This window comes from Notolepis coatsorum (genome assembly GCF_963971535.1).
Source record: "Notolepis coatsorum genome assembly, chromosome: 6".
Classification (NCBI taxonomy): domain Eukaryota; kingdom Metazoa; phylum Chordata; class Actinopteri; order Aulopiformes; family Paralepididae; genus Notolepis; species Notolepis coatsorum.
Window position 1 is genome coordinate 152,996,801 of NC_140170.1, and position 26,629 is coordinate 153,023,429.

At 43.8% G+C, this 26,629-nt stretch overlaps 1 protein-coding gene across 3 annotated transcripts in view; it reads right to left on the reverse strand.

Moving 5' to 3' along the window:
• The window catches only part of scn8ab (sodium channel, voltage gated, type VIII, alpha subunit b), a gene marked incomplete at both ends in the record, with an annotated part of 164,505 nt that overhangs the window by 35,817 nt on the left and 102,059 nt on the right, over positions 1 to 26,629 (reverse strand). For 2 of the 3 annotated variants that reach the window (XM_084317717.1, XM_084317715.1), the window contains 5 exons: positions 1,280 to 1,397; positions 12,925 to 13,221; positions 13,508 to 13,681; positions 14,883 to 15,239; positions 16,820 to 16,993. In XM_084317717.1, the coding sequence (XP_084173843.1) occupies positions 1,280 to 1,397; positions 12,925 to 13,221; positions 13,508 to 13,681; positions 14,883 to 15,239; positions 16,820 to 16,993 (1,120 nt within the window). Of the gene's footprint in view, positions 1 to 1,279; positions 1,398 to 12,912; positions 13,222 to 13,507; positions 13,682 to 14,882; positions 15,240 to 16,819; positions 16,994 to 26,629 lie in introns of all 3 variants that reach the window. The other variant, XM_084317716.1, reaches the window with a different exon arrangement.

Here is a 26,629-nt window from a genome sequence, read left to right on the forward strand (position 1 = left end):
CACAAAAAAAAGACATTTTGGGAAATTAGCTTACCGTCTTCTCCAAAGAGAGACAAGAAGATAGTTTCCTCTCTGTGCGTTCAGTAGAAAGCTATCTGGCTGCATGTTAGCCTAGCTTAGCACAATGAATGGAAGCGGAGCCTTCGGGAGAGCCGAGGAGGTGTTAGTTGGACAATGCGTAGGCTACCCGTACATGTCCGCTTCCATTCATTGTGCTAAGCTAGGCTACAGTAACATGCAGCCAGATAGCTTTCTACTGAACGCACAGAGAGTAAACTGGTATCTATCTTCTTGTCTCTCTCTGGAGAAGACGATAAGCTAATTTCCCAAAATGTTGCCGTGTTCCTTTAAAAGGTGCTACAGATAACATTTAGCCACTAGAGGTCGCACTAGAGCAGCAGCTTGTCATTTATCCAATCCAGTGCATTCCATAATGTTTTTTTTGGGGGGGGGGGGGGGGGGGCAATACTTTCAAAGTCTCCTTTCAAATCCTCCAGTCGACGAACACTCAGTGCTGCCACCACTGGTTGCCAATGAGATGAGCACCGTGACCTGACAGGTTAACAGTGATAGTAATGTTTTTTATCTGCAACCAGTGGTGGCAGCGTCAAGCTTTCCCGGAAAACAACAGAAGAAGGCACCATTACCGGAAATGAACAGCTCGGCTGGAAGATTTGAAAGGAGACTTTGGAGAGGAAAGGGTCATTTTAGCAGCAGCTTGTGTTTTCACTCCACCAGTCTTTGTCGAGACTCTGAGCTTTCTGTTGGTTCCTTCGAAAACACAAGGAAAACTTGCAATAATTACGTTTTGACTTAACCTTCAGAACCTGCAGCGGTTTGTTATAGAGCTTTGAATACATGTAATGCATACAAAGCTTGTCAATAGAGCTACACTGGGACCAACATTCTACCTAGGTAAATGGTGCATTTTACATAGCAGCTTTTATCCAAAGCGCTTTACAATTTTGTTCCTCACATTCACCCGTTCACTCACACATTCACACACCGACGGCGGAGGCCAACCTGCCCATCGGGAGCAATTAGGGGTTAAGTGTCTTGCTCAAGGACACTCCGACACGCTGGTCGGGAGGAGCAGGAATCGAACCGGCAACCTTCCGATTACCAGACGACCGCTTTGCCGCCTGAGCCACTGTCGCCCCTAAGTGAACCTAAGTGAACGAAGCGTTTAGAACGCTTGTCCCAGTCAGCTCTCTAGCAGTCGTTCCTACTTCTGCATCTGTGACCAAACCCATGGGTACATAAGAACCCTGGTTCCTACCGTCCGTCCAGCAGGCATCTGGGTCCAAGTACTCCTCCACCACCTCCACCACCGCTACGTCCTCCACATCGGGCTTGATGTCTATGGTGCTGCCCTCCGACGAACTGGTGTCGTCCATCTGGAACACACAGACAAGCGGGCAGATCTTAATACCTCCCTGAACATTCTGTACTCGACGGTGAGCTGTTGAAAGCATGGAAATATACTGCAGCAGGGAATGTAGCGGGGGGTAACAGTGTTGGAAAGCAGGGGTGTAAAGTACTTGAGTAATTGTACTTCATTACAATACTTAACTACTGTTTCTGGGGATTTGTACTTTACTCGAGTATTATTAGGTTTGTATACTTGTTCTTTTACTCAATTACATTTCAGAGAAAAAAATACATACTGTTTACTCCTTACATTTAAAATGCAGACCTACAAAGTACAAATCTCACAGGTCCAACCATTTTAATTAGTATATTTGTTTCTCTGGCCGATCTAACGTTAATGTTATTATTCCTGCGGCCGCTCTTTATTTAAAAACAGCCAATCAAATCCCCATCAATGGAAGATTAACCTGCCCATACCCATGCTGATCATTCCTTGTGCAAGACTAGAGAGCGGGGATCTTTTATTAAACACCTGCTATCAGAAGAATAGACAGTCAGAGTGACAAGCTACAGAAGATGGTACGAGTGATGAAGAGGACGAAACGGAACATTTCATTGCCCGGGAATTAAAAAAAGTTTTAACTTTTACTTTTAGTACTTAAGTACATTTAAAAGTAGAAACTGTTTTACTTTTACTCAAGTGTGTTTTTAGCCAGATACTCTGACTTTTACTTGAGTACGATTTTGAGACGGTACCCATACTTTCACTTAAGTATCATTTCTGGGTACTTTTTACACTCCTGTTGGAAAGTAGTATTTATAAGTACTGTACACAAGCAGAATTCTCTACTTGAGTATTTATATCCCCGAACGACGGATCCCCAACCCCCCCCCCCCCCCCCCCGCTGCAGGCTTTTCGCATGAATAGCGTGAAGAGCTTTCGTTCGAAGCGTCGATCCTAGACAACGAACCTGATTGATTTCGGTGATGACCATGAGACCTTTCCTCTAGTGCCGTCATCGGGCTAAACGTTCATATCCTACTTGTAATTACGATAACTCTAATAGCTTTCAGTCAAACCTTTTCAAATTCGCGGTGCACTTTCAGTACACCTGTACGACGAACTCTTGATTTTGATAACCATATGACCCTTTCCTCTAGCTCACCGTCAGGCCAAACCTTCAGTTTTAGAATTTGTTTATCTCCTGATACATTATTCACACAGTCATGAAACTGTATGGAGTCCACCATATTGAATTTCCTTTTTTTCCCTACTCCCCCTAACCTGTTCACTTGATTCTCACCTAACTTGCTGTGTGGAATCTGGGGACTAACATCTTCAAATGTGTCATTTAGATAATCGATAGGCCAAACGACCACCAGATCCAAAAAAATATGTTTGCCTTTAAAGGTCCTGTGTCTTATAAATGGCCTTTTCCAGTGTTTAGCATTGTTTTATAGCAATGGGGGGTTAGTATCAATGGGTCTGTGTCTCTAATTACCATATTGGCGGATTGCTCTAATTCAGTTGAGACAATCTCCTCTCCCGGTGAATTAGGTCATTCTGATTTTACTGTTTTGCTGACGTGAATAAGGCACTGATCTGCATAACTAACGCCCCCTCTATGGTTGTAGCGACAGCAGAGCGAGTGGAAATACCTGCACTTCCTAAAGCGGGTTTTGACAGAGAGAGGCAGAGAACGTGCAAGCAAGAGAGAGGGAGAGAGAGAGATAGAGAGGGAGAGGAGCTTCTGTTGGGGAAACAAACACACACGCATTTACACACAACCTGACCGCGCAGGGAAACAAACACACACGTTTTTTACACACAACCTGGCCTCGCTGGGAAACAAACACACATGCATTTTACACACAACCTGACGTGGGGAAACAAACACACACGCATTTTACACACAACCTGACCGACGCCTCCCTGGTAGAGAGAGAGAGAGAGGGACCGCTCGCAGGAGTGTGTAAATGTGTGTGCGCGCGGGCCTGGTGTGGGGCTTCTCCCTGGTAGAGAGATAGAGGGACCGCGCGCAGTAGTGTGTAAATGTGTGTGCGCGGGGCTGGTGTGGGGCTTCTCCCTGGTAGAGAGAGAGAGAGAGAGAGAGAGAGAGAGAGAGAGAGAGAGAGAGAGAGAGAGAGAGAGAGAGAGAGAGAGAGAGAGAGGGACCGCGCAGGAGTGTGTAAATGTGTGTGCGTGTGGGGCTGGTGTGGGGCTTCTCCCTGGTAGAGAGAGAGAGAGAGAGAGAGAGAGAGAGAGAGAGAGAGAGAGAGAGAGAGAGAGAGAGAGAGAGAGAGAGAGAGAGAGAGAGGGACCGCGCAGTAGTGTGTAAATGTGTGTGCGCGCGGGGCTGGTGTGGGGCTTCTCCTTGGTAGAGAGAGAGAGAGAGAGAGAGAGAGAGAGAGAGAGAGAGAGAGAGAGAGAGAGAGAGAGAGAGAGAGAGAGAGAGGGACCGTGCGCAGGAGTGTGTAAATGTGTTTGCGTGCGGGGCTGGTGTGGGGCTTCTCCCTGGTAGAGAGAGAGAGAGAGAGAGAGAGAGAGAGAGAGAGAGAGAGAGAGAGAGAGAGAGAGAGGACCGTGCGCAGGAGTGTGTAAATGTGTGTGCGCGCGGGGCTGGTGTGGGGCTTCTCTCTGGTGGAGAGAGAGAGAGAGAGGGACCGCACGCAGGAGTGTGTAAATGTGTGTGCGCACGGGGCTGGTGTGGGGCTTCTCCCTGGGATATCACTGTCAAAATATCTTTGACTCCCACATGCACGCCCATATTCCGATCCATGCAATAATATTCACAGCGGTATATATTGTCATTTGAAATAAGTTACCAATGCATTGTCCCGTGGGATTATGCCCCCCCCGCAGCGAAATTAATTAGTATCCCCCTCAATCTTTCTACCTCTCTCTCTGTGCCAGTCGCAGACTGTGGGCGACTGTCACTCAAAGCGCTTATGGGCGGAGCCCAGCACAATCAGCTTGGAATCTTGAAGTTGAAAAATTTAGCTTTTGAGTAATTGATTAAAAATATAAAACAATGCATTTTTCATTTTGTGTTCCATAGACTCACAGGAATTGTGTAAAGTTGCCCAAATAGTGAAAGGAATAGCAATGCATGTCCCCTTTTAATAGCAAGGAGGCCTGTGAAGTTTTCATGTTTCCTCATGGTGGCACTATTCTCGTGAAAACCAAAAACATTAACTACTCCTCGACGGTTCAGATTAGGGGCACAGTCAAAAGGTGGATTGAGAATTTGGGCAGTTTGGGGATTTGGGGATTAATTTCAGGGTTTGTAATTGGACCCCATTACCTTTTAAAAGGAAATATTCTACGTTTTACACTACATTTATCTGAAACCATCTATTATTCTATTACAATTTATTATTATTATTATTATTATTATTATTATTATTATTATTATTATTATTATTATTATTATTATTATTATTATTATTATTATTATTATTATTACTAGTTACTTTGAAGAAAAACTGAGAAAACATGGCAAAAATCTATGAAGATAATACATACAAATTTGAAGCCTTCCAACTTCAAGAGGATGTAATCCTCTAAATGTAAATGTATCCCAATGATAACCCATTGATGTTTACCAGGAATTCCAAGTCGGCAGCTTGTATTCTTTCAGGACGTGTCAATACCTACTCAGCTTTCTGCACATGCTGAAGCTAAAAGTATTACGTTTCCACATATTGGACCATGAGAGGTTCGATCTATTAGTAACGCACGCAGCTCAGATTTCAGGGAAGTACAGAGAAGCTCTCCCACTCCGCACACCGCTATAATTAATAATTAATTTAATTCATAATAATAATAATTCATTACATTTATATAGCGCTTTTCTAGACTCTCAAAGCGCTCCCCCACGATGTAGGGTGGAAATTGCATCTGGTAGCACTAGCATCCAACCTTGGGCTACGCAGGCTCAATAACTGCCATACACCACGCACACGTGGCTGAACGGCTCAGAAGACAGGGATTGATATCAGCCAATTAAGGGGAAGGGATGATTAGGTGGCCTTGATGTCCATGTCCTGATTGAGAATTTGGCCAGGTAGAACCCCCTACTCTTTGCGATAGGCGTCCTGGGTTCTTTAAATACCGAGATTCAGTCAGGACCTCAGTTTAGCTATGAAGGAAGGGTGCGCTGCATTTACAACACTAAGACAAAATGAGAGCAACGCGGCATGCTGTCTCTTGTTTTCATGATTGTGGGAAGCCAAAATGGTAAACTGGATTAATCGCCCAGCCTACTCAGTAGTCTGGCCTACAGTTATTCACAGGGGAAATAAGCAGATGGTTATTAACCTTGGCTACTAATTGATTACACTGATAGGAATGTCATTGTGTAAATAATGCATAAATGTACACTCTTTCTATTGGCCAACCTAAACGAACAGATTCAAAGGCATGGTTTTTACAAAAGAAAAAGTTAATTAAAAGTAAATTTTTTGTATTGTCGATTTCCAAAACCAATAGCAAGCAGCCTTCCCATATTGTGAAGATTATAAACACAAATTATTTGATGTAGAAATTTAAAACATATCCTTCTGCTTGGTGACGGTATATATATTGTATATAAAGTTTGTATATGATATATATGATTGATTATATACAATAAGTCACATCAGAACAATAAGTCTAGGCGGATGAGGACACAGTTTATAACAACAGTCTCATCCCAAGACAGACACACACACACACACACACATATGCAGACACAGACGCACTCAGCCAATCCAATTCACGAGAGAATGACGCTGCACTTTATAATCCTCAGTCGTCAGCAAAGGGCTGCATTCTCTCTCTCTCTCTCTCTCTCTCTCTCTCTCTCTCTCTCTCTCTCTCTCTCTCTCTCTCTCTCTCTCTCTCTCTCTCTCTCTCTCTATCTCTTTCACCTCCCTCTCTTTCCTCTATCTCTATCCTCTATCCTCTCTCTCTCCCTCTCTCTCCCTCTCTCTCTCTCTCTCTCTCTCCCTCCTTGATATAAGAAGCAAGACAGATCTCCACCTCCCCGATTGGCTGATAACGGCTGTGCCGGCGTCCAATCCCCGCGGCCTACCCCTGTGACAGGCTGAGCTGCGGGGAAGGCCGCCCCGTGGTTGGTGGAGAGAGCTGAGCAGACTGAGGAACTGGTGCAGGCACTTGGTGCTGCTGCCTACCTCCTTCCTCCCTTCACTCTGCTAACCAGGTCAAGGGACCCACACCAGACCTCAATACATATTTAATATAGTAGAGTTCTGACCACAAGCGTACTAGACTTGGTTGGTCTATCTGGCTCTCTCTGATCGGTCTTTCTGTCCGTCTACAGGTCTGTCTGTCTGTCTGTCTGTCTGTCTGTCTGTCTGTCTGTCTGTCTGTCTGTCTGTCTGTCTGTCTATCTGTCTGTCTGTCTGTCTGTCTGTCTGTCTGTCTGTCTGTCTGTCTGTCTGTCTGTCTGTCTGTCTGTCTGTCTGTCTGTCTGTCTGTCTTTCTGTCTTTCTGTTTGTGTCTCTGTCCTTCTCTACAAAGTCAGCAGTAAGGTTCATTGTTACGGCTCTCGTGTCTAAATGAATGTTCTGAAATGTCAGGCAGGCTGACTGTCTAACCTCTGGAGGTGGGTAGCTTAGGTCAGTTCTGTTCAGTGGATGGAAAGGCACAACACACACACACACATGTGCGAATGCACACACACATGATAAACACAAAACAAATAAATAAACACACAATGTCAGGAAACACATAACCCAAACGCCTGAAAACTGATTCTTGAATTTGTATGCAGATTTGCAAAAGGTAGAATGATTACATTCATGAATTGGCAATTTATTCCGAACCCCAATCTGCATGGAGGACATGTTGAGAAACACATATCGTTCTTATTTGTAATTCTCCTCTGTTTTCATTAACTTAAGGACTTTGAGGTGTACATGTTTTTTTTTTTAAATCTTTTTCCCCCTCCTTTTTCCTCCGATTTTCTCCCATCCCAATGTTAGTCGTTATGCCAATTTCCAATCCCCTTCCTGGCCGCTGCGCACTTACCCCCCACAGTCGGTCTGGGAGAGTGGAGGCTACCACGTGCTTCCTCCGACACACGTCCAGCCAATCACCGCTTCTTTTCACCTGGCAGCGCAGACTCTCACTGAGAGGGCGTAGCGACGTAGCGTGTGGAAGGATCACACTATCCCACTCAGGTCCCATCCGCGCTTAGCAGGCGCCCCGACCGAACTGTAGGAGTCGCTGTTTACAACGACCCGGACCCACCCCGCCAGCTTCTCCCACCCTCTAATACTGCCAATTGTATTAGTGTGAACGGCCAGCCAAGCTGGTGACAACCCCGGAGCTGTGAGCTGGATTCGAACAGGCGAATCCTAGCGTCTCCGGGGTTGGTGACAAACGCAATCTCCGCTACGCCACCTAACCGCCTCATCCTTTTATTTCTAAAAGAGAGACCATGTTGAGTGGCTTGTATTTTCATTGTAGGCATGCAAGTTAGATTACTGTATCTATGGAGGACAAACATGTCATGTCCAAATGTCATATCTAGCTGTCTGTACAGGCTATTTAATGGCACATTTTTATATTATTCCTTGCATAAGGCTTAATATTTATCTTTTCTAACAGGGGCGAGGGGGAAAAGCAGGAAGCTCAATTCCGGAAGTGGTGTGGACTGGTTGGGGAACTCTGCTCAATCCTCCCAAAGTCTGTGCCAGTACTTGCGGTCACTGCTACCGCATCAAAGAGGACCAGACAGGACATCATCAAGCACATGGGACTGACCAACTGTGTAGAGATTGTCCAGTCTCCAGATCGGGCCAATATCAGGCTGGCATCAAAGAGGGTGGTGTCAGATCCAGTCAAGACATTCTCATGGCTCTGTAAAGAACTCATGCTTAAGGGACCCAGCACAGAGAAGGTCTTAATATACTGCAAGAGCATTTGACACATTAAGCCTTTAGCATAAAAAAGGAATAGGAATAACGTTGCACCCACTGATGTGTGGCATGTAAAATCAAGATATGTACATACATAAGCTTTCTAATTGACATTTGTCTAGTGTTTTTCTTTTCCTAAATCAAACTGACTTTTCAGGGATATTGATTGATTGATTGATTGATTGATTGATTGATTGATTGATTGATTGATTGATTGAAAATTGTATTAACAGATTGCAGAATGGGTACAATACAGCTCAATACACACAATTGTTAAGGGGATGCAGACCAGAGAAAGACTTTCGTCTTGTTTACATCAGGGTCCCCCATTTTCAATTAATCATAACATATATGACATACAGGTAGACAGTACTGTTGCATAGACATTTATGACATACCAGATCTACAAATATACATTACTGTTACTATTTATGTGTACAAAAGGAGTATAAGAAGAGAGTATATACATTTGAGGGGGAAGAAAATATACATTGGAGAAGGTTTGAGTAGTTTAACATGATTTGTGGAGCTCCCTCTGGTGTTGTGGTCGTGGTATTCACTGACCTTTGGGAAAGTATTTTGACATGTACATGGGTGTCAAGACTTTTGGTTTATTTAATATAAGGATCAGATGTGTAAAGGGGTCTAAATAAGTTAACAGGTGTTTGTGATTGGGACTGAGCATGCGCAGTTCGCGCAGCTGCCTTTCAAATGGTGGCGGGCTGTCACTTCTCACTATAGCACTGACAGGATCACATCGCCCATTGGTAAGTGGACTTTATTAAGGGATTGCAATGTTAACTTGGCTGTGTCACATATGTACAATGTAATGTATCACGTTGGCTGCTGGCTGCTAATGCAGCCTGCGGATAATATTTGCATAGTGCACGGTGTTAGTGATGCTGGCTGAATGAATGAACGTTGTGTCTGAATGTTTGCCGCTAGCTTGTGGCTAGGCTAACGCTCCTCGCCGAGGGTGCAGGGCTGAGCTGGTGTCTTGGTGGCTTTCCCGGTTTGTCACGGTGAGATTCATGTGGGGAACTTTGGTGTGTGTGTGTGTGCTTTGATGAATGAGAACTGCTATCTTGTCCGTTGTGTGTGTGGGTCGTGCTGTGTCTGAGGAGCTCAGTGGCTCACGTTATGGAGGAGGAAGTAAACATTGCCATGCATTCTGGGAAATGGAGTCATTCTAGTTCTCCCTCCTTTCGCCCACAATTAAAGGGGACATGACATGCTGGTTTGATAAAGTGTAATGTATATTTATAAATAATATAAATATAATTATATATATAATATAATATATAAAATGAATAGTGTATGTATATTTGATAGTGGTATTGATATATTGATATGTATATTGATATTAATATTAATATTAATTAATTGATTGATTGATTGGTATTGATATTAATATATATTGTATATTAATATTATGATTAATGTGTATGCACTGCATTTGTTCTGTTTCACAGGTTTTTGACCTATGGTAAGCCTGTGGTCAACTGTGGGAATTATAAAGGTTGTATTGTGGAGAAAACATCTCAACTAGTTTGTTTAAATAAACAAACTCTAATGACTAACCATTGAGTCATCCATTGTGTGGTGCCTGTCAGCCCTTTCGGAGGGATTCAAATAGAACATTCTTGAAAGATCCGAACAATGGGTACCTTAGTGGTGTAGTGTATCTTGTAGACCAGGCCCATTGCAAGTTGCTGTACTCTGTCGTCTACTCTAAGCCATCCTAGGTTGTCAAAATGGGCAGGGGTGAGGTGGGTTTTAGGAGTAAGGTCAAGCAGTAGTCTGACCAGTTTGTTTTGTGATGTTTGTAATCTTGTTTTTAGTGCCTTTGAGGTGCTTTGGTACCATGAGGTGCAAGCATAGTCGTACCCTTGAATGAGTGCTCCTGCTAGAGTCTTCACTGTATGCTTGTATGCCGTGACAAATAAAACTCTTGACTTGACTTGAGGGTATTCTTGTTTACCAGAGAGGAGATCCGGTACAAGAATCTTGTTCGTTTGGTTGACTTTTTTGATGTATATGTATGCCTGCCTATACAGTGCTTGTCCATGTAGGGGCTTTGATTTGTCCCTATACACTATGTTTTTTTTATAGATGCATGAATGCCTAGTGAATGAATGTAGTATAGATTATGTTTAAATAGTTTATATTCGCTTTAATGTCCTTCTATTTTTCTGTTTCTTTCTGGCTTAAACATCTAGCTCACAGACTACAACTGAAAACTAGCAACCCTGCTAATGTTGGCATATTTACAGTTTTTAATTAAGTCATAGAGGATATGCTTTATTAATCCAGAAATTGCAAAGAATTTCTAGTACACTGTCTATATAATACGATGAACTGCGGGCACTTACTTTTATAACATTGACTTCTAACAATCTGAATCTTACAGGATTAATAAATGAACATGAAATAATTATTCAAGTTAATTAACGTTCACTTTCAACAAGTGTCTAAATCAGACCTGGGCATTGTACGGCCCGCGGGGATCCTGACCGGCCCGCAAAAGATTACATCATAATAAAACATTTATTTTATTTATTATATATATTTTTTTTTACTTATTTTTTTTTACTTTTTTTTTTACTTTTTTTTTATGTCAACGTTCACACGCACAATATACGCTTACATAGGATTTGACTTGATTCAACAACAAAGCACTCGGGGCAATGGCAAGCCAAAAATGGTCAAAAGTGTGGTTATTTGAAGTTTGGATTTTTTTCTCCCACAACTGACGTACAGTAGGTAGATTACATTTTTAGAGACTAAAGTACCGAAAAAAGTTACCGTTGGGTACCGTACCGGTATCGATTCACAGGTACCGGTACCGTATCGGTTCAAATGTGAACGGTACGCCTGAATGCCTTCTACAACAGAACTGCGTTTCCGCGTCTCTGATTGGCCAGGTCATTTCTGGTCATGTGACATGTACGCCCAATCGTGGGACCGCAAGTTTCTACACTGGTTAAGCTTAGGCGCTCTTTCGAAGTTGGTTAAGGTTAGAGTTTGTCTTAGAGCATGGCGATAGAACGCCAGGTAGTTTGCAGGCTGTTAGACCCGGAAATAGGCGCAGAACTTTCTGTCCCACGATTGGCGCACATGTCACATGACCTGGCCAATCAGAGCGCAAAACTCGAACGCGGAAACGCAGTTCTGTTGTAGAAGGCATACACACGAACGGTACCCATCCCTACTGAGCACACAACTGCAGGGCAAGGTCATTTTTGCTCATGAAATGCATAGCCATGTGAAAACCTTCATGACAAAGTTGCAATTAATTTCAAGGCAACTAGGCAACAACAATCTCGAGCACATGCAAACCCTGAAAGAAGTCAAACCATCAGATGATCGCCGGCACAGGTACTCATCCATGTTAGGAGAGGAGAACTGCATGATGAATTTTCAAGGCGCTTTCAAGATTTTAAAAAGGTTGAGGATGAAATGCAGCTGGTTTCCTCTCCCTTTACCTGCAGTGTTGATAGTGCACCCACTGATGTTCAGCTTGAACTCATTGACCTGCAGTCTGATTCACTACTGAAAGAGCACTTTAAGTCAGCATCACTGCTAGAGTTCTACTCTGCTCTCAAGGATTCTCAGTCATGAAGTTGACCAAATCCAGGTACAGATCCTCTCTCACTGATGAACATGTCAGCTGTGCTTCGCATCTCCACCTCAGACATTCAACCTGACTTTGATGGACTTGTTAAAGCTCAAAAGAGACTGGATTTCTCACACTGAATGAAAAAAAAGAACTGAAGAACACTAAAATGTGGGAATATAACAAGTGAAATGGGACACATTTTTGCACAGTTCTGAAAACATTAAATGTAAAGTCAAAAAGGCTACAAAACCGGGACACCTTTCTTTACACAGTTACACAGTTCAGTGACATGTCTTGTTTATTTTAGCTACAAAGATGATGTGATGTCTTTAGAAATCTAAGAAAATCCTTGTTTCAATAGTATATGAAACTCAAAATGCCCTTTGTTATTAATGTGACTGAAAATGTTTATCATTATTATTATTTATCATTTTGGAAATTCTATTTGAATAAATGATATTTTTGAAAGCTAACCTCACCTTTTAATTGCCAAATAATAACATACACTCTTACCAGCGGCCAAAACAATGCCATTTACTGCTTTCTATATAGAAATAAAATGTATATTATGCATAATTGAGTTCTGAATTTTGGCCCGGCCCTCCAAAATATTTTCAGTTGCTCATTTGGCCCCCTGGGAAAAATAATTGCCCACCCCTGGTCTAAATGGACAGTCTCCTAAATCTCCCAGCCTTTTGTACATGTAGTATCGTGAGGCTGGACGAGGCGGCGATAACGAGGTTGTTTCTAGGGGGAATGCATTTTCATGAACACCGTGTCGTGATTGGTCCGTTCGGAGGCAGCTTTCAGGGGAGGGACATTCTACCCGATTCACACTTTCGGCCGTAGTGCTTTACCAGGCTTTATCTCACGAGATAAAGCTGGGAACGAGGTTAACTCACACCCCTGTACTAACACCCCTGTACTAACACCACTCACACCCCGTACTCTACTCACACCCCGTACTCTACTCACACCCCGTACTCTACTCATACCCCTGTACTCACGTCTTTGCTGTTCTCCACGTCCGACTCGCTGCTGAAGTCCTCTGTGTTGAGGTTCTCGAAGTCGGACTCCCCCACGGCGATGGGCACGCAGACGGTGAGGTTGGGGTTGTGTATGAAGGACATGTAGTCCTCGTCGATCATGTACTTGCCGACGCTGCTCCCGATGCCGCTGGTGGTGCCGTTGCCGTTCTTGGCGTAGTCCAGCTCACGGTTGATGTCCACGCCGGTGTGGTTGGCGATGCAGTTGAGCTTCTTGTCGTACATGTCGTCCAGGGGCTTCTGCTCGTCCTCTTGAGGCTGTTGGACAGAGTCGGATTAAAGGAGACATATTTGTGTCCTTTTCAACAAGGTAATAGAGGTCTTTGAGTTAACCCTTTGTAGTGTGGTAGTGAGAGGGTTAACAGGGTTTGGGCTCAATTCACTTTCAATTAAAATTTCTTTAACAGAAACGGACATTTACTCGCTAACGATAGAACATCTCATTCTCTTGTCAACGTGTTGGATAGCATTCGCTATTCAAACTTTACTTCCTGAATTCATTGAATTGACATTAACCTTTCACAGGCACGTCACCATGTCGTACCTTCTTGAGTACCGTGGCTATGAAGATCCTCAACCGGACTTTAAACCAGGCGATACCGAACTTAATGCGGTCTATCGAAATCGCCAGGTTGTTGGGCTCCCCATCGTCATCTGTGGCCGCAAGGTTATCTGCACTGAACGAGCTCAGCAACAAGGCAAGGAACAAGTTCAACACCTAGGAAACACACACACACACACATCCTGTGAAACTGATATGCTCACAATATGAATGATATCCAATTGATGGTAAATGGATTACATTGATACAGCGCTTTTATCCAAAGCGCTTTACAATTTATGCCTCACATTCACTGCCAGGAGGAGCCGGAATTGATCCGGGAACCGTCCGATTACCAGACGACCGCTTTACCTCCTGAGCCACTGTCGCCTGTTGATGTGCACTAATACCACTTTTCTGCTGACCAAATATGAGTATTTTTTTGTATTGAGTGCTCGCCGGTACAGAGTACTGATATGAGTGGGGTACTTCAGTTGATCGAAGAGCTATTTGAGGGGTAAAACCATTCTTGCTAGAATTTCAATCTAAGTGCCAACCTTCTGTTATATGTTCTGGGTTAAGTGACGAGATACTCTTTCATTATCATTATATGTTGTGCTAGTACTTGGTATCTGTGACATTCATCAATACCAAGTACGAGTATTTTAGCCTAGTATCGGTGCACCTCAGATTTCCCAACTTCCCTGCCCAATTGCACAGTATCAGGGCATTCAAAACACTAGCCCAGGGCTATTCAAAACACTAGCCCAGGGCTATTCAAAACACTAGCCCAGGGCACTCAAAACACTAGGCCAGGGTTCAAAACACTAGCCCAGGGCACTCAAAACACTAGCCCAGGGCTATTCAAAACACTAGCCCAGGGCACTCAAAACACTAGCCCAGGGCACTCAAAACACTAGCCCAGGGCACTCAAAACACTAGCCCAGGGCACTCAAAACACTAGCCCAGGGCACTCAAAACACTAGCCCAGGGCTATTCAACTTCAATAGCAACGGGCCAAACAGGAAAATCACTGGATTCACTGGCCACACAGAATACTGTCAATTAATGGCTACAAATACCTCTTACAGTATAATGTTACTAGACATAGTACTACATGGAATAAACTAATCACTTGCATCCCTTTTCTGACCGATCTACCTCCTGAGCCACTGTCTATAGTTACAAGACTTGATACAGACGTGCAAAAGGTTACAGCCAATCACAGCACCTAACAGGGACCAGATTCGCAAAGGGCCACAAAATTCACAAAGGGCCACGTATCTGGGCCGGCTGGCCGCTGGTTGAACAGGCCCTGCACCGGCCCCTATCCGCTCACAGTTATTCCTTCCGACATAAGACACGGAGCACGTCTTACCACCAGGTTCCCGATGACCATCACCGTCATGAAGACAATGAGGCACATGGACTGCCCCGCCACCTCCATGCAGTCCCACATGGTCTCGATCCACTCCCCGCATAGCACGCGGAACACGATGAGGAAGGAGTGGAAGAAGTCGTTCATGTGCCAGCGCGGCAGCTCGCAGTCCGGGGCGATCTTGCACACGCAGTCCTTGTAGCTCTTGCCGAACAGCTGCATGCCCACCACGGCGAAGATAAAGACGATGATGGCCAGCACCAGGGTCAGGTTGCCGAGCGATCCCACCGAGTTACCGATGATCTTGATCAGCATGTTGAGGGTGGGCCACGACTTGGCCAGTTTGAACACCCTTAGCTGGGGGAAGGGAAACGGGGACAGGTTTTTTTTTATCTCACTGGGGAAAAGTGTAATCGTATTTGGGGAAGTGATCTTAAGACGTTACCCCTTTGTAGTGTGGTAGTGAAAGGGTTAACATTATTTTTTTTCTACTTTTTCTCCTCCTTTTTCTGTGATTTTTCTCCCATCCCAATTTCCTCTTGTGCCAATTCTCCCTCCCGTCCTGATCGTTGCTTGCATGTGCCCCCCACTGGCCGGTCGTAGGGAGGGTAGAAGCCCATCACATGTCCCCTCTGATACTCTTTTCATCTGCCAGCGCGGACTCTCATTGGCGAGGTGTAACGTGTGGGAGGCTCACACTGCCCCCGCCATCTCCTGTCTTTGCTGTGCAGGCGCCCTGACCGACCTGTAGGAATCGCTGTTTACAACGACCAGATTACCACCCATCGACTTCCCTCCCGCTGACTCTGCCAATTGAGTCAGTATGACGGCCGGCCCAAGCCGGAGGCAACGCTGACAGCCGGATTCGAGACCGGTGTCTCTTGCGTTGGTGACGAGCGCAATGTCCACTGCGCCACCCAGCCGCAAGGGTTAACATTCTGTAGTGTGAAAGGTTAACCTTCTTTTGTGTGATAGTGAAAGGTCAACCTTCTGTAGTGTGGTAGTAAAAGGTTAACTGTCTGTAGTGTGGTAGTGAAAGGGTTAACCTTCTGTAGTGTGTTAGTGAAAGGGTTAACCTTATGTAGTGTGGCAGTAAAAGGGTAACCTTCTGTAGTGTGGTAGTGAAAGGGTTAACCTTCTGTAGTGTGGTAGTGAAAGGGTAACCTTCTGTAGTGTGGTAGTGAAAGGGTTAACCTTCTGTAGTATGGTAGTGAAAGGTTAACCTTATGCAGTGTGGTATTGAAAGGGTTAACCTTCTGGAGTGTGGTAGTGAAAGGGTTAACCTTCTGTAGTGTGGTAGTGAAAGGTTAACCTTATGTAGTGGTAGTGAAAGGTTAACCTTCTGTAGTGTGGTAGTGAAAGGGTTATGTCAGCCCTATCACCTTTTCATTATTAGGCCTCCATTTTGAGTCACGTCAGAACAATGACAATTGCTGTGCTGACCTTGAATTGTTTTCATTGTCTTGAAGTGAATCTATAGAATGCATACAGTAGACTGACAGTATGCTAACCCAGAGAGCAAAAATTACCCCTAATCAAAAGCTGATTGCCTGTACTTATTTAAGCTAATCCAAAATACCAATTAACTTTCCTAACACTTGCTTTTCACGATATATCATGCTTTATGGCAGGCAAGTACAATCAATCATAGAAAATGTGTTTTTTTTGGCTGAAAACTATAAAAAAATTTACAGAAAAAAATATATATGTGTGTGTGTATACAGTATATTGTACTTCCATTACACATAGCTGAAACTAATATATGTCTCCCTGGTTAGTGGTATCATTGTCAAGCTGTCACTGAGTGAACCCTGCCGTCTCCCATTAATGACATGTGATATTTGATGGATGGTTTGAACGAACAAAGGGGGCCAGGACAAATCAACAGATGTAGTAGAGACCCCCTCACCCCCCACCGGAGTAAAGACTCCACTCACCAATCGGAATGACCTGAGCACCGACAGGCCCTCCACATCAGCCAATACCAGCTCCACTAAACTCAGCGTCACAATGAAGGCGTCAAAGCAGTTCCAGCCTCCTTGGAAGTAATAGTAGGGATCCATGGCAACCAGCTTGGCAAACATCTCCCCAGCGAAGATCCCAGTGAAGACCTGTCACAGAGAAAAGACACCAGAGTCCAGTTAAATCCCTGGGATTTACCTGAGGCCCAGCGCTCAGTTCATTTATTTATTTAAGCTTTATTTAACCAGGCAGGTCAATTAAGAACAAATTCTTATTTTCAATGACGGCCTGGCGAGAGGACAAAAGGTCCACTTGAAGGAAAAGAGGACAGAAAAATGTAATAAAATAAATAGAAAAGAGACAGATGAAAGAGACAGATGACAGTTACAGAGGTAAGAGAAATAATTAAAACACACATCAAACAAAATAAAATTACAAATACATGAAGCAGAACAGACACATAGTTAAAGGCTGGGTGACAGTTGCAGGTTTGTGTAAACAACTTTGCGATGGAGTCCTTAACCCATTGCTCGCCAATGACTTGTTAACACGTCATTCTCCGCCATGCGTAATCTGCCAATGACGCCTAAAGGCGTCTTTGAGATCAATATTTCATATTTTCGTCATGGTATTCACATTTCACCCATGGAGTCTTGGCTGGTGCTGTAGGACTCCGCTCAACTCTGCAACGCTTCAATACCGCCACCTCGTGGCCGATCGACGAGTTGCCAAAACCGGAAGTGGCCGGAAGTGCTTAGTCCGTCCCCTATTCCGTCCGGCCACTCGCTATCGCTCCCGGGACTCTATCCAGACACTGTGGATATCGATCCGTTGCCATAACTCAATAAACAACATGATTGGACGTATATTAGTATTATATAAACCGGAACTGGATCACCTAGATCAACATCACATAACTGGGATCTGTTTGCGCCAGTGCGATCGCCCAACGGTAAGAGGAAGCTGCCGTGAGTTTCAGTGTTTTTGATTATTATTATCCATACAAACTGCTCTGATCTATATATCACCCATACTACATGAATCATTTAACGTCGGTCATTGAATTATAAACGACCCCCCCCCCCCCCTCCGGTCACCAGCAGATGACCAGTCATGACGTTTAGGATCATGAACAGTTGAAATTTTTAATATAACGTTGATCGGTATCAAACTGCATTTGATTATCTAATATATGCATTTATGGCTATATCTCACGTTCTATGAAATACAGCAGAAAACGATAAAAACATATTTGTACTCTGGACGGTATTTTAGTATGAATGTGTGAATGAAAAAGTAAAACGTTCCTACATCCTGAACGATAGATAATTGATGTTGAATGGGCCATAGTAATGTCAATTTAGCAATACAATTAAAAAAGTTATAGCCCTGCAAAGAAGGTGAACATCTCCATAGACAAATAGCGCTGGCAGAGAGGATACAGCGATGGATATAAGCTCCGGCAGAGAATGGGTTTTAAAAGTAGTGAGGGGGATCAATTTGTTCATTTTCAAATACTTTTGCATCTCGTTCCAACTGTTGGGAGCAGCAAATTGGAAGAAGGATGAAGTTAGGGGGAGTTACTCCATCCAGACTTAACGGTAGGGCTTGGCGATTAACCGCGTTCAATTAAGATTCCGGCTCCCCACGATGACGAATCAAAGATAAAACCGAGGGTGCAGCGTTGCTCTTATTTTGTCTTGTGTTGTAAACGCAACACACCCTTCCTTCACAGCGGTGTGTGTCACCCCTCCCCCAACAGTAGTTTCAGCTCATACTGAGAGCGTCTTTGCTAACTTGTAGAAGACGACAGAAAGGGGGCCTTTAGTCGAGAAGAAGGTAAAACTAATTCAGTCATCGTCATACGATCAAATCAATGAGTAATCGACTTTAATAATGTTGATTTCAATATCAATCAAAATAACCAGGATTATGGTTCTTGTCTCACCAGTCTCCTCCATGCATTTGGAATATTTGCTTTGATCTGACTTTTTCTTTTTCATACGTATTGGTTCCTCACTAACATTGCAGGTTTGACCAAACACAGCATAAAACCTGTCCATTAAAGAAAGACAGGGTCTGCAATTTTCTGTTTTAATAGTCTAAGCAAAGCTCTTGTCAATGAACAGATCATGATTTTTTTTTATGTTATCTGACCTCTCATCCTGCCTCCTCTAACCTTTGTCACAAATGAACACAGGGAACAATGTCAATTGCTTTGCAATTTCTTTGAAAGGCTTTTGGCTAAATTAAATAATAATAATAATTATTAGTTATTTACAATCACAAAAACCTGCTAAATCCATTTCGGCCCTGTATACAATACTTGCTTGTATGCATCAGGGTTGGGATCAATTTACTTTACATTTACATTTACTGTAGTCATTTAGCTGACGCTTTTATCCAAAGCGACTTACAAGTTCTGTATGACAAGTCATCAGTTCAAGTTCAAGTTTCTTTATTAGTTGTCATACAGAAGTACAGAATACTTTTATATAAAATGCTTCTTTCTGTTTAGCTCCAGAGAGTATAAAATAAGTATAATAAGTATCAAATAGAAGTCAAGTACGTAGACAAAAGTGTTCAATATATACATATACAATATACAATGCAGAGTAGAAAAGTAACTGAGTTACAATACAATATACTATATACTATACAGTACAATGCAGAAATGGGATGAGGTACAATTTAGGTACAATTTACAGTAAGGTGTAGTATTGCAAATTCTTTACCAATAAATATAAAGTGTGTTAGGTGTGTAAAGTGGGTAAAGTGGGTGCTGCAGTGAGTTGTTTGTTTAAAGTGAGTGTGTGCGTGTGGTTGTGTGTGCTGTGAGTGCATTTGATGGTTGTTATATAGTGTTATTGTCATTTAGCATTCTGATGGCCTGAGGATAGAAGCTTCTTCTGAGTCTCTCTGTGCTTGCCATGAGACTCCGGTATCGCTTGCCTGACCGCAGCAGTTCAAAGAGGCAGTTGTTTGGGTGGCTAGAGTCTTCAAATGAGCCAGTACGACGGCCGGCCCAGTACGACGGCCACTGTTGTTGTCGTGCCTTCTTGATAACACTGTCAATGTGTGTGGTTCATGTCAAGTCCTCAGATATGTGGACTCCGAGGTACTTAAAACTGTTCACTCTCTCAACTGGTGCCCCGTCGATGCTGAGGGGGCTGTAGTCCCTGACCCCCGACCTCCTAAAGTCCACAATCATCTCCTTTGTTTTGCTGACCTTCAGGGAGAGGCTGTTCTCTTGACACCATCCCGCTAGAACCTTTACCTCTACCAGGTAGGCCCTCTCATCGTTTGCAGAGATCAGGCCCACCACTACTGTGTCGTCAGCTAATTTGATGATTGTGTTGTTGTTCCGCTGTGCCACACAGTCATGTGTGTACAGGGAGTAGAGGAGGGGACTCAGAACACAGCCCTGGGGGGCCCCTATGTTGAGAGTGATGGATGAGGAGGTGCAGTTGCCTGCTCTCACCACCTGGGGTCTGCCCATCAGGAAGTCCAAGACCCACTGGCAGAGGTCATAGTTCAAGCCCAGGTCCCTGAGCTTGGCTATGAGTTTGGAGGGGACTATGGTGTTGAATGCTGAGCTGTAGTCGATGAATAGCATTCTCACATAGTTCCCCTGCCTCTTGTCCAGGTGTGATGCTGCTGTGTGCAGCACATGGGCTATGGCGTCCTCCGTGGACCTGTTGGGGCGGTATGCAAATTGCAGGGGGTCCAGGGTGTTGGGGAGGGAGGAACAAATGTAGCCCTTTACTAGCTTCTCAAAGCACTTCATGGCTATGGAGGTGAGAGCTACAGGGCGGTAGTCGTTGAGGCAAGCAGGCTTGGGTTTTTTGGGTACAGGGATAATGGTGGACTTCTTCAGACAGGTGGGGATGACAGCCTGTTCTAAGGACAGGTTAAATATGTCAGTGAATACCGGGGCCAGTTGGTCGGCACAGACTTTTAGGATGCGGCCGGGGATACCGTCCGGTCCTGCTGCCTTCCTGATATTCACTTTCTTAAAGGTCCTCCTCACCTCATGTTCTGTTAACCTGAACACTGAGTCTCCATCGGCAGTGGCCCCCCCCTCCATTGCAGTGGTTTGTAGGCTGGTGTTATTCACAGCCTCAAACCTCGCATAGAAGGCATTGAGATTTTGCCAGTTGGATGTCACTGTTCAGCTTGAGGGAGGTGCCTTTGTAATCTGTCATCGTTCTGAGGCCCTGCCACATACCTCTAGAGTCAGCCTGTTCATACTGAAGTTCAATTGTATCCCTGTAGCGCCGTTTTGCCTGTCACAAGCCCGGCATTGTAGGGTGAGGTGCGTGCTTTCAGAGCTTCACGGACGGATTTGTCTACCCAAGGCTTTTGGTTTGGGTAAACTCTAATTGTGGTAGTGGGGATTGTTTCTTCTACCAAAGTACAAACAAAGTCCAGCACTGTCTCCGTGTAGTCATTAATATTATCTGTGTTGTCACGGAACACACTCCAGTCTGTACATTCTAGTGCAGCTTGGAGCGCCTCCTCTGATTCCCCAGACCAACGCTGCACATCTCGCATTACTACAGGGACGTGTTTGAGACTTTGTTTATACTGAGGCAAAAGAAAGATGGCGTCATGATCTGACTTGCCGAAAGGACTGGCAGCTTGCGACTTGTACCCGCTCTTAAATTGCGAGTAGCAATGGTCTAAAATATTCCCGCCTCTGGTAGAACAAGTCACATGCTGGTAGAAATTTGGCAACACTTTTCTCAGATTAGCGCTATTGAAATCACCCACAACCACAATAGCAGCGTCAACGTTAGCTGCTTGGAGCTTGTTTACCTCGTCATGAAGCATGGAAAGCGCGACTCCAGTGTTTGCGTGAGGGGGAATATACACTCCGATTAGAATGACCAACGTTAGTTCTCTCGGGAGAAAGAATAGCCGGCACTTGATGGATTATACTCCAGGTTTGGGGAGCAGTGGTTTGAAAGCTCCTTCACGTTGCCTGGATCACACCAAATTTTGTTCAACATGAAAGCTATTCCACCTCCCCGTTTCTTTCCGGATTCTTCCTCCGTTCGGTCTTTGCGATGAGTGAAGAAATGGTCGGCCGGTTGGATGGCGTGGTTTGGGATGTCCGCCGTCAGCCACGTCTCGGTGAAGCAGAGAACATTACAGTCTCTAACGTCTCTTTGGAATTGAATCCATGCTCTGATGTCGTCCAGTTTATTTTCTATTGATTGCACATTGGCCAACAATATGCTGGGCAATGGCGTTCTGTGTCGCCTGGATCGCAGTCTGTTTCGAACGCCGGCTCTCCTTCCTCGCCGTCTGCCTCCTTTGTTGCCGCAGCCCAGGATCTCGGCAGGCCATTGTTGTTCTTCAGCGAGCCGATCCAGAGAGCAATCCAGTTGGTATGTTTTTCTTAATCCAATGTCAATGAGTGACTGACGGTCATACACATTAAATGCACCAACAGTTGGTACGAACAAAACTCTTAAAACTATAAAAATGAACAAAAGTAAGCACAGTCTCGACGGAGCACACAGAGAGGCAGCCATCGTAGCAGCCCATCAGGAAGGGCACAACTCTCAGCTGAGTAACAATGTTCATCAAAGTGTTGAGTGCTACAGTGTACAATAAAATAAAAATATTGGACGGGTTTCGGCTGTCCTAACTGTGGTGGGCAGTTCGTTTAAATTCAATGGATTCAGGAAGTGGATTTTCTCGGCATTGTGGAAGAAAAACTGGTTGACTCTTTGAAAGTGAATAGACCTCTCACGGGTGGCGTGTTTCCCAGAAGTATTTACTGCAGCTCTAGGAAAATTAACTGACTATTAATAGATCTCTCCTAGCTTCATCTGTGGTTCATGCAGCTGTGGCCCCGTGGACAAAGCCTTCTAATATACAGTTCTCTCTCTGGTAAGGCAGGGGATTTTTTATTTTAAAAGAACACGCCAACATTTTGGGAAATTAGCTCACGGTCTTCTCCAGAGAGAGACAAGAAGATAGATACCAGTTTCCTCTATGTGCGTTCAGTAGAAAGCTATCTGGCTGCATGTTAGCCTAGCTTAGCAGAATGAATGGATGCGGACATGGCCAGTTAGCCTAGGCATTGTCCAACTAACACCTCTCCCGAAGGCTAACCGGCCCAGTCCGCTTCCATTCATTGTGCTAAGCTAGGCTAACATGCAGCCAGATAGCTTTCTACTGAACGCTAGTTCCTTTAAAAAAAGTAAAAATCTTGAGCCAAAACTAGCTTAGCATCGCAGATCAGGTCACCTGACATCACCAGCATCAGTGCGTTCTCTGCAAGATCCGGTCATTTAGGGTTAGCAATTTGGCTTTAAAAAATTGGAACGTTAATAAAACATAAAATCTTTTGGTAGTATGAAGGACAGAATGACTGGTAAACGGTAAAGGAAAATAGCGCTAATTTGTGCCACAGGCAGGGGCTAGTTTGTGTACACAGGGCTAGGAGAGTTACTACAGATTACTGTGTAATCGGTAATCGGTAAACTGATTTACCTGCTTCAAACTGTCATCAGCAACAATATCCACTGGAATATCCTAATGTAATGCGTGTACGCTCGTCCTGTTATTCTTATTGTTGTGATTTTATATGCTGTGATTTCTATGCTGATCGCTTATCTTTTTATGTAAACTCGATGTAACTGTAAATGAGGGGAAACCTCAGTTGCCTTTCGAGTATAAATAAAGGGTTGAAATTAAACGCAGGTGAAGTTTCTAATCCGTGGAAAACACTAACCGAGCGTAGAAATCCTGAGAGCAAAACTTGAGTGCAGAGTGAAAAACTTGCTTACGTGGCATTTTGCTTGATGTAGAGCTGATTAAAAATGGATTGGGCTCTCGCTGTGAGCGAGGACCGCCCTGACACGACAGGGTCACAGAGGAGAGCCACGGCTTTCCAGCAGGTTTACCCGCTTGCAGAATTTCTTAAGAAAAGGTTCAAATTTGAAGTAGACACCATGTACCTTTTCTTTTGTAATGTGACAGACGAAACGCTAGAATGCGTGTTTTTATCATGCCCCGGGTCCAAAATATTTTGGATAGATCTTAAATACAGGACATTCCAAATGTTTACACCTCTCATAATTATTTTTCATATGGATAATTTAAACGCATCACATTAATATGATAATTCTCATGGATAAATATCATATTCATTGTAGCAAGTGGAAAAATAATAAGCCCTCCTTTGTTTGTTTTATGAATGATTTCAAATTGTATTTCTTATCTAAAAAATATTAAATAAAATAATTCTAGTAAAATAGCTAGAAAGATATGTGGGGATATATATATCTGTAACACGCAACACTTTGATGAACATTGTTACTCAGCTGATAGAGTTGTACCCTTCTTGCTGTCTTGCCGTACAGAACTTGTAAGTCGCTTTGGATAAAAGCGTCAGCTAAATGACTAAATGTAAATGTAAAATGTAAATATATCTAGTTTTCATAATCTATTTTGAAAGATGTTTGTATTATTTAAATGTAATAAAAAAAACGAAATGTTTGATTCCAGCAGGGCCTGGGGAGGTTGTGGGCGCGTGAGCCGTGCCCCAAGCCTCCTGTCCAATAACTGATCACGGGCCCAATTATCACCACAGAGAACAGCCCAGTGATTCATCCTGCACCATACCTGTCACAGAGCCAACTCTTCTGACCTCATTTCCTGCTCCGCTCCTGACACCACGCCAATCTGTGTGACCTCGTTTCCTGTCTCACTCCGGACACCACGCCAATGTCTCTGACCTCAAGACTATGACACGGTGATACCGGAGAGCAATGGGGATTACTGGAGTCAAACTGCACAGCTCTCTGCACAGTAGGTGTGACAGTCAATTTGGTTATTTGGTTATGTTAACCCTTTAACTACCACACTACAGAAGGTTAACCCTTTCACTGCCACACGACAAAGGGTTAACCCTTTCACAACCACACTACAGACGGTTAACCTTTCACTACCACACTACAGACGGTTAACCTTTCACTACCACACTACAGACGGTTAACCTTCTGTAGTGTGGTTGTGAAAGGGTTAACCTTCTGTGTGGTTGTGAAAGGGTTAACCCTGGACATGTATGTGGCACGCCTCCTCAGATCATAGGCTAGGTCAGGATGAAGAAAGAAAGAAAGAAAGAAAGAAAGAAAGAAAGAAAGAAAGAAAGAAAGAAAGAAAGAAAGAAAGAAAGAAAGAAAGAAAGAAAGAAAGAAAGAAAGAAAGAAAGAAAGAAAGAAAGAAAGAAAGACAGAGAGAGACAGAGAGAGGAGAGAGAGAAAGCGAGAGAGTAGAGAGAGACAGAGAAATAAAGAGGTGAGAGAGAGTAGAGAGAGAGTAAAGAGAGAAAGAAAGAAAGAGAGCGAGAGAGTAGAGAGAAAGAAAGAGAGCAAGAGAGAAAGAGAGAGATTAGAGAGAGAATAGAGAGAAAGGGAGAGAGTAGAGAGAAAGAAAGAGAGCGAGAGAGAGTAAAGAGAGTAAAGAAAGAGAGAGTAGAGAGAAAGAGAGAGAGAAAGAAAGAGGGTGAGAGAGAGTAAGAGAGTGTAGAGAAAGAAAGGGAGAGAGTAGCGAGAGACAGAGAGAGAGGGAGAGAGAGACAGAGAGTAGAGAGAGAGAGTAGAGAGAGGGAGAGAGAGACAGAGAGAGTAGAGAGAGACAGAGAGAGTAGAGAGAGAGAGAAAGTAGAGAGAGAGAACAGATTATAGAGCAGAAACCTGAACAGAGGTGGTGAAAGTTGGGCGAGTTAACTGCTTTAAAATGGAACTGAATTTTTTATGAAATAACATCAAAGGCCTGTATGTGTGCGTTGTGTCGTGTGTGTGTGCGTTGTGTGTGCGTGAGTGAACGCCTGCCATGTCCTTTCATGCATAATGTCCAATGATGTGTGGGTGTAGCGGTCGGTGGCTGTGAGGGCGGGGGGACAGAAGCCCTAACGCTTCTCTAAACAATTTAGAGGGATTGCCACTCGTTTTAAGAATTTACATGTTGTTTCTGTGTCCATAAGTACATCCACATGTAGCATAGTAGCCCTGCCTGGACATCTCCTCTGTCCCGGGGGGGATTCTCCTTTGGCTGTAGATTGGTTTTCCATGAAGGGGTGACCCGAGTTCAAATCCATGTTCTCAACGTGAGGTTCGGGGACCCCCAGGGGTCCTCCTGGGTGTTCCAGGGGCTGACTACATCTACTACGATGTATTGTATGTTTGTCACGCTCATGAATATCTGGACTATCATTTGCATATTTTAACTATTGTCTATGTATTTTTCATGCTTACGTTTTGGGATGCACATGCAAATTCGATTTCATGAATAGATTAATAGGTGAATACAGTAGGTGAATAGGTGAATAGGTGAATATGTGAACAGATGAACAGCTGAACAGGTGAACAGGTGAATAGATCAATAGATCAATAGGTGAATATGTAAATAGGTGAATCGATGAATAGGTGAATAGATGAATATGTGAATAGATGAATATGTGAATTGATGAATAGGTGAATAGGTGAACAGGTGAATAGATGAATAGGCTGAATAGGTGAACAGGTGAATAGATGAATAGGTGAACAGGTGAATAGGTGAACAGGTGAATAGGTGAACAGATGAATAGGTGAATAGATGCATAGGTGAATAGATGAATAGGTGAACAGGTGAATAGGTGAACAGGTGAATAGATGAATAGGTGAATAGGTGAATAGGTGAACAGGTGAATATATGAATAGATGAATAGGTGAATAGATGAATAGGTGAACAGGTGAATAGGTGAACAGGTGAATAGATGAATAGAT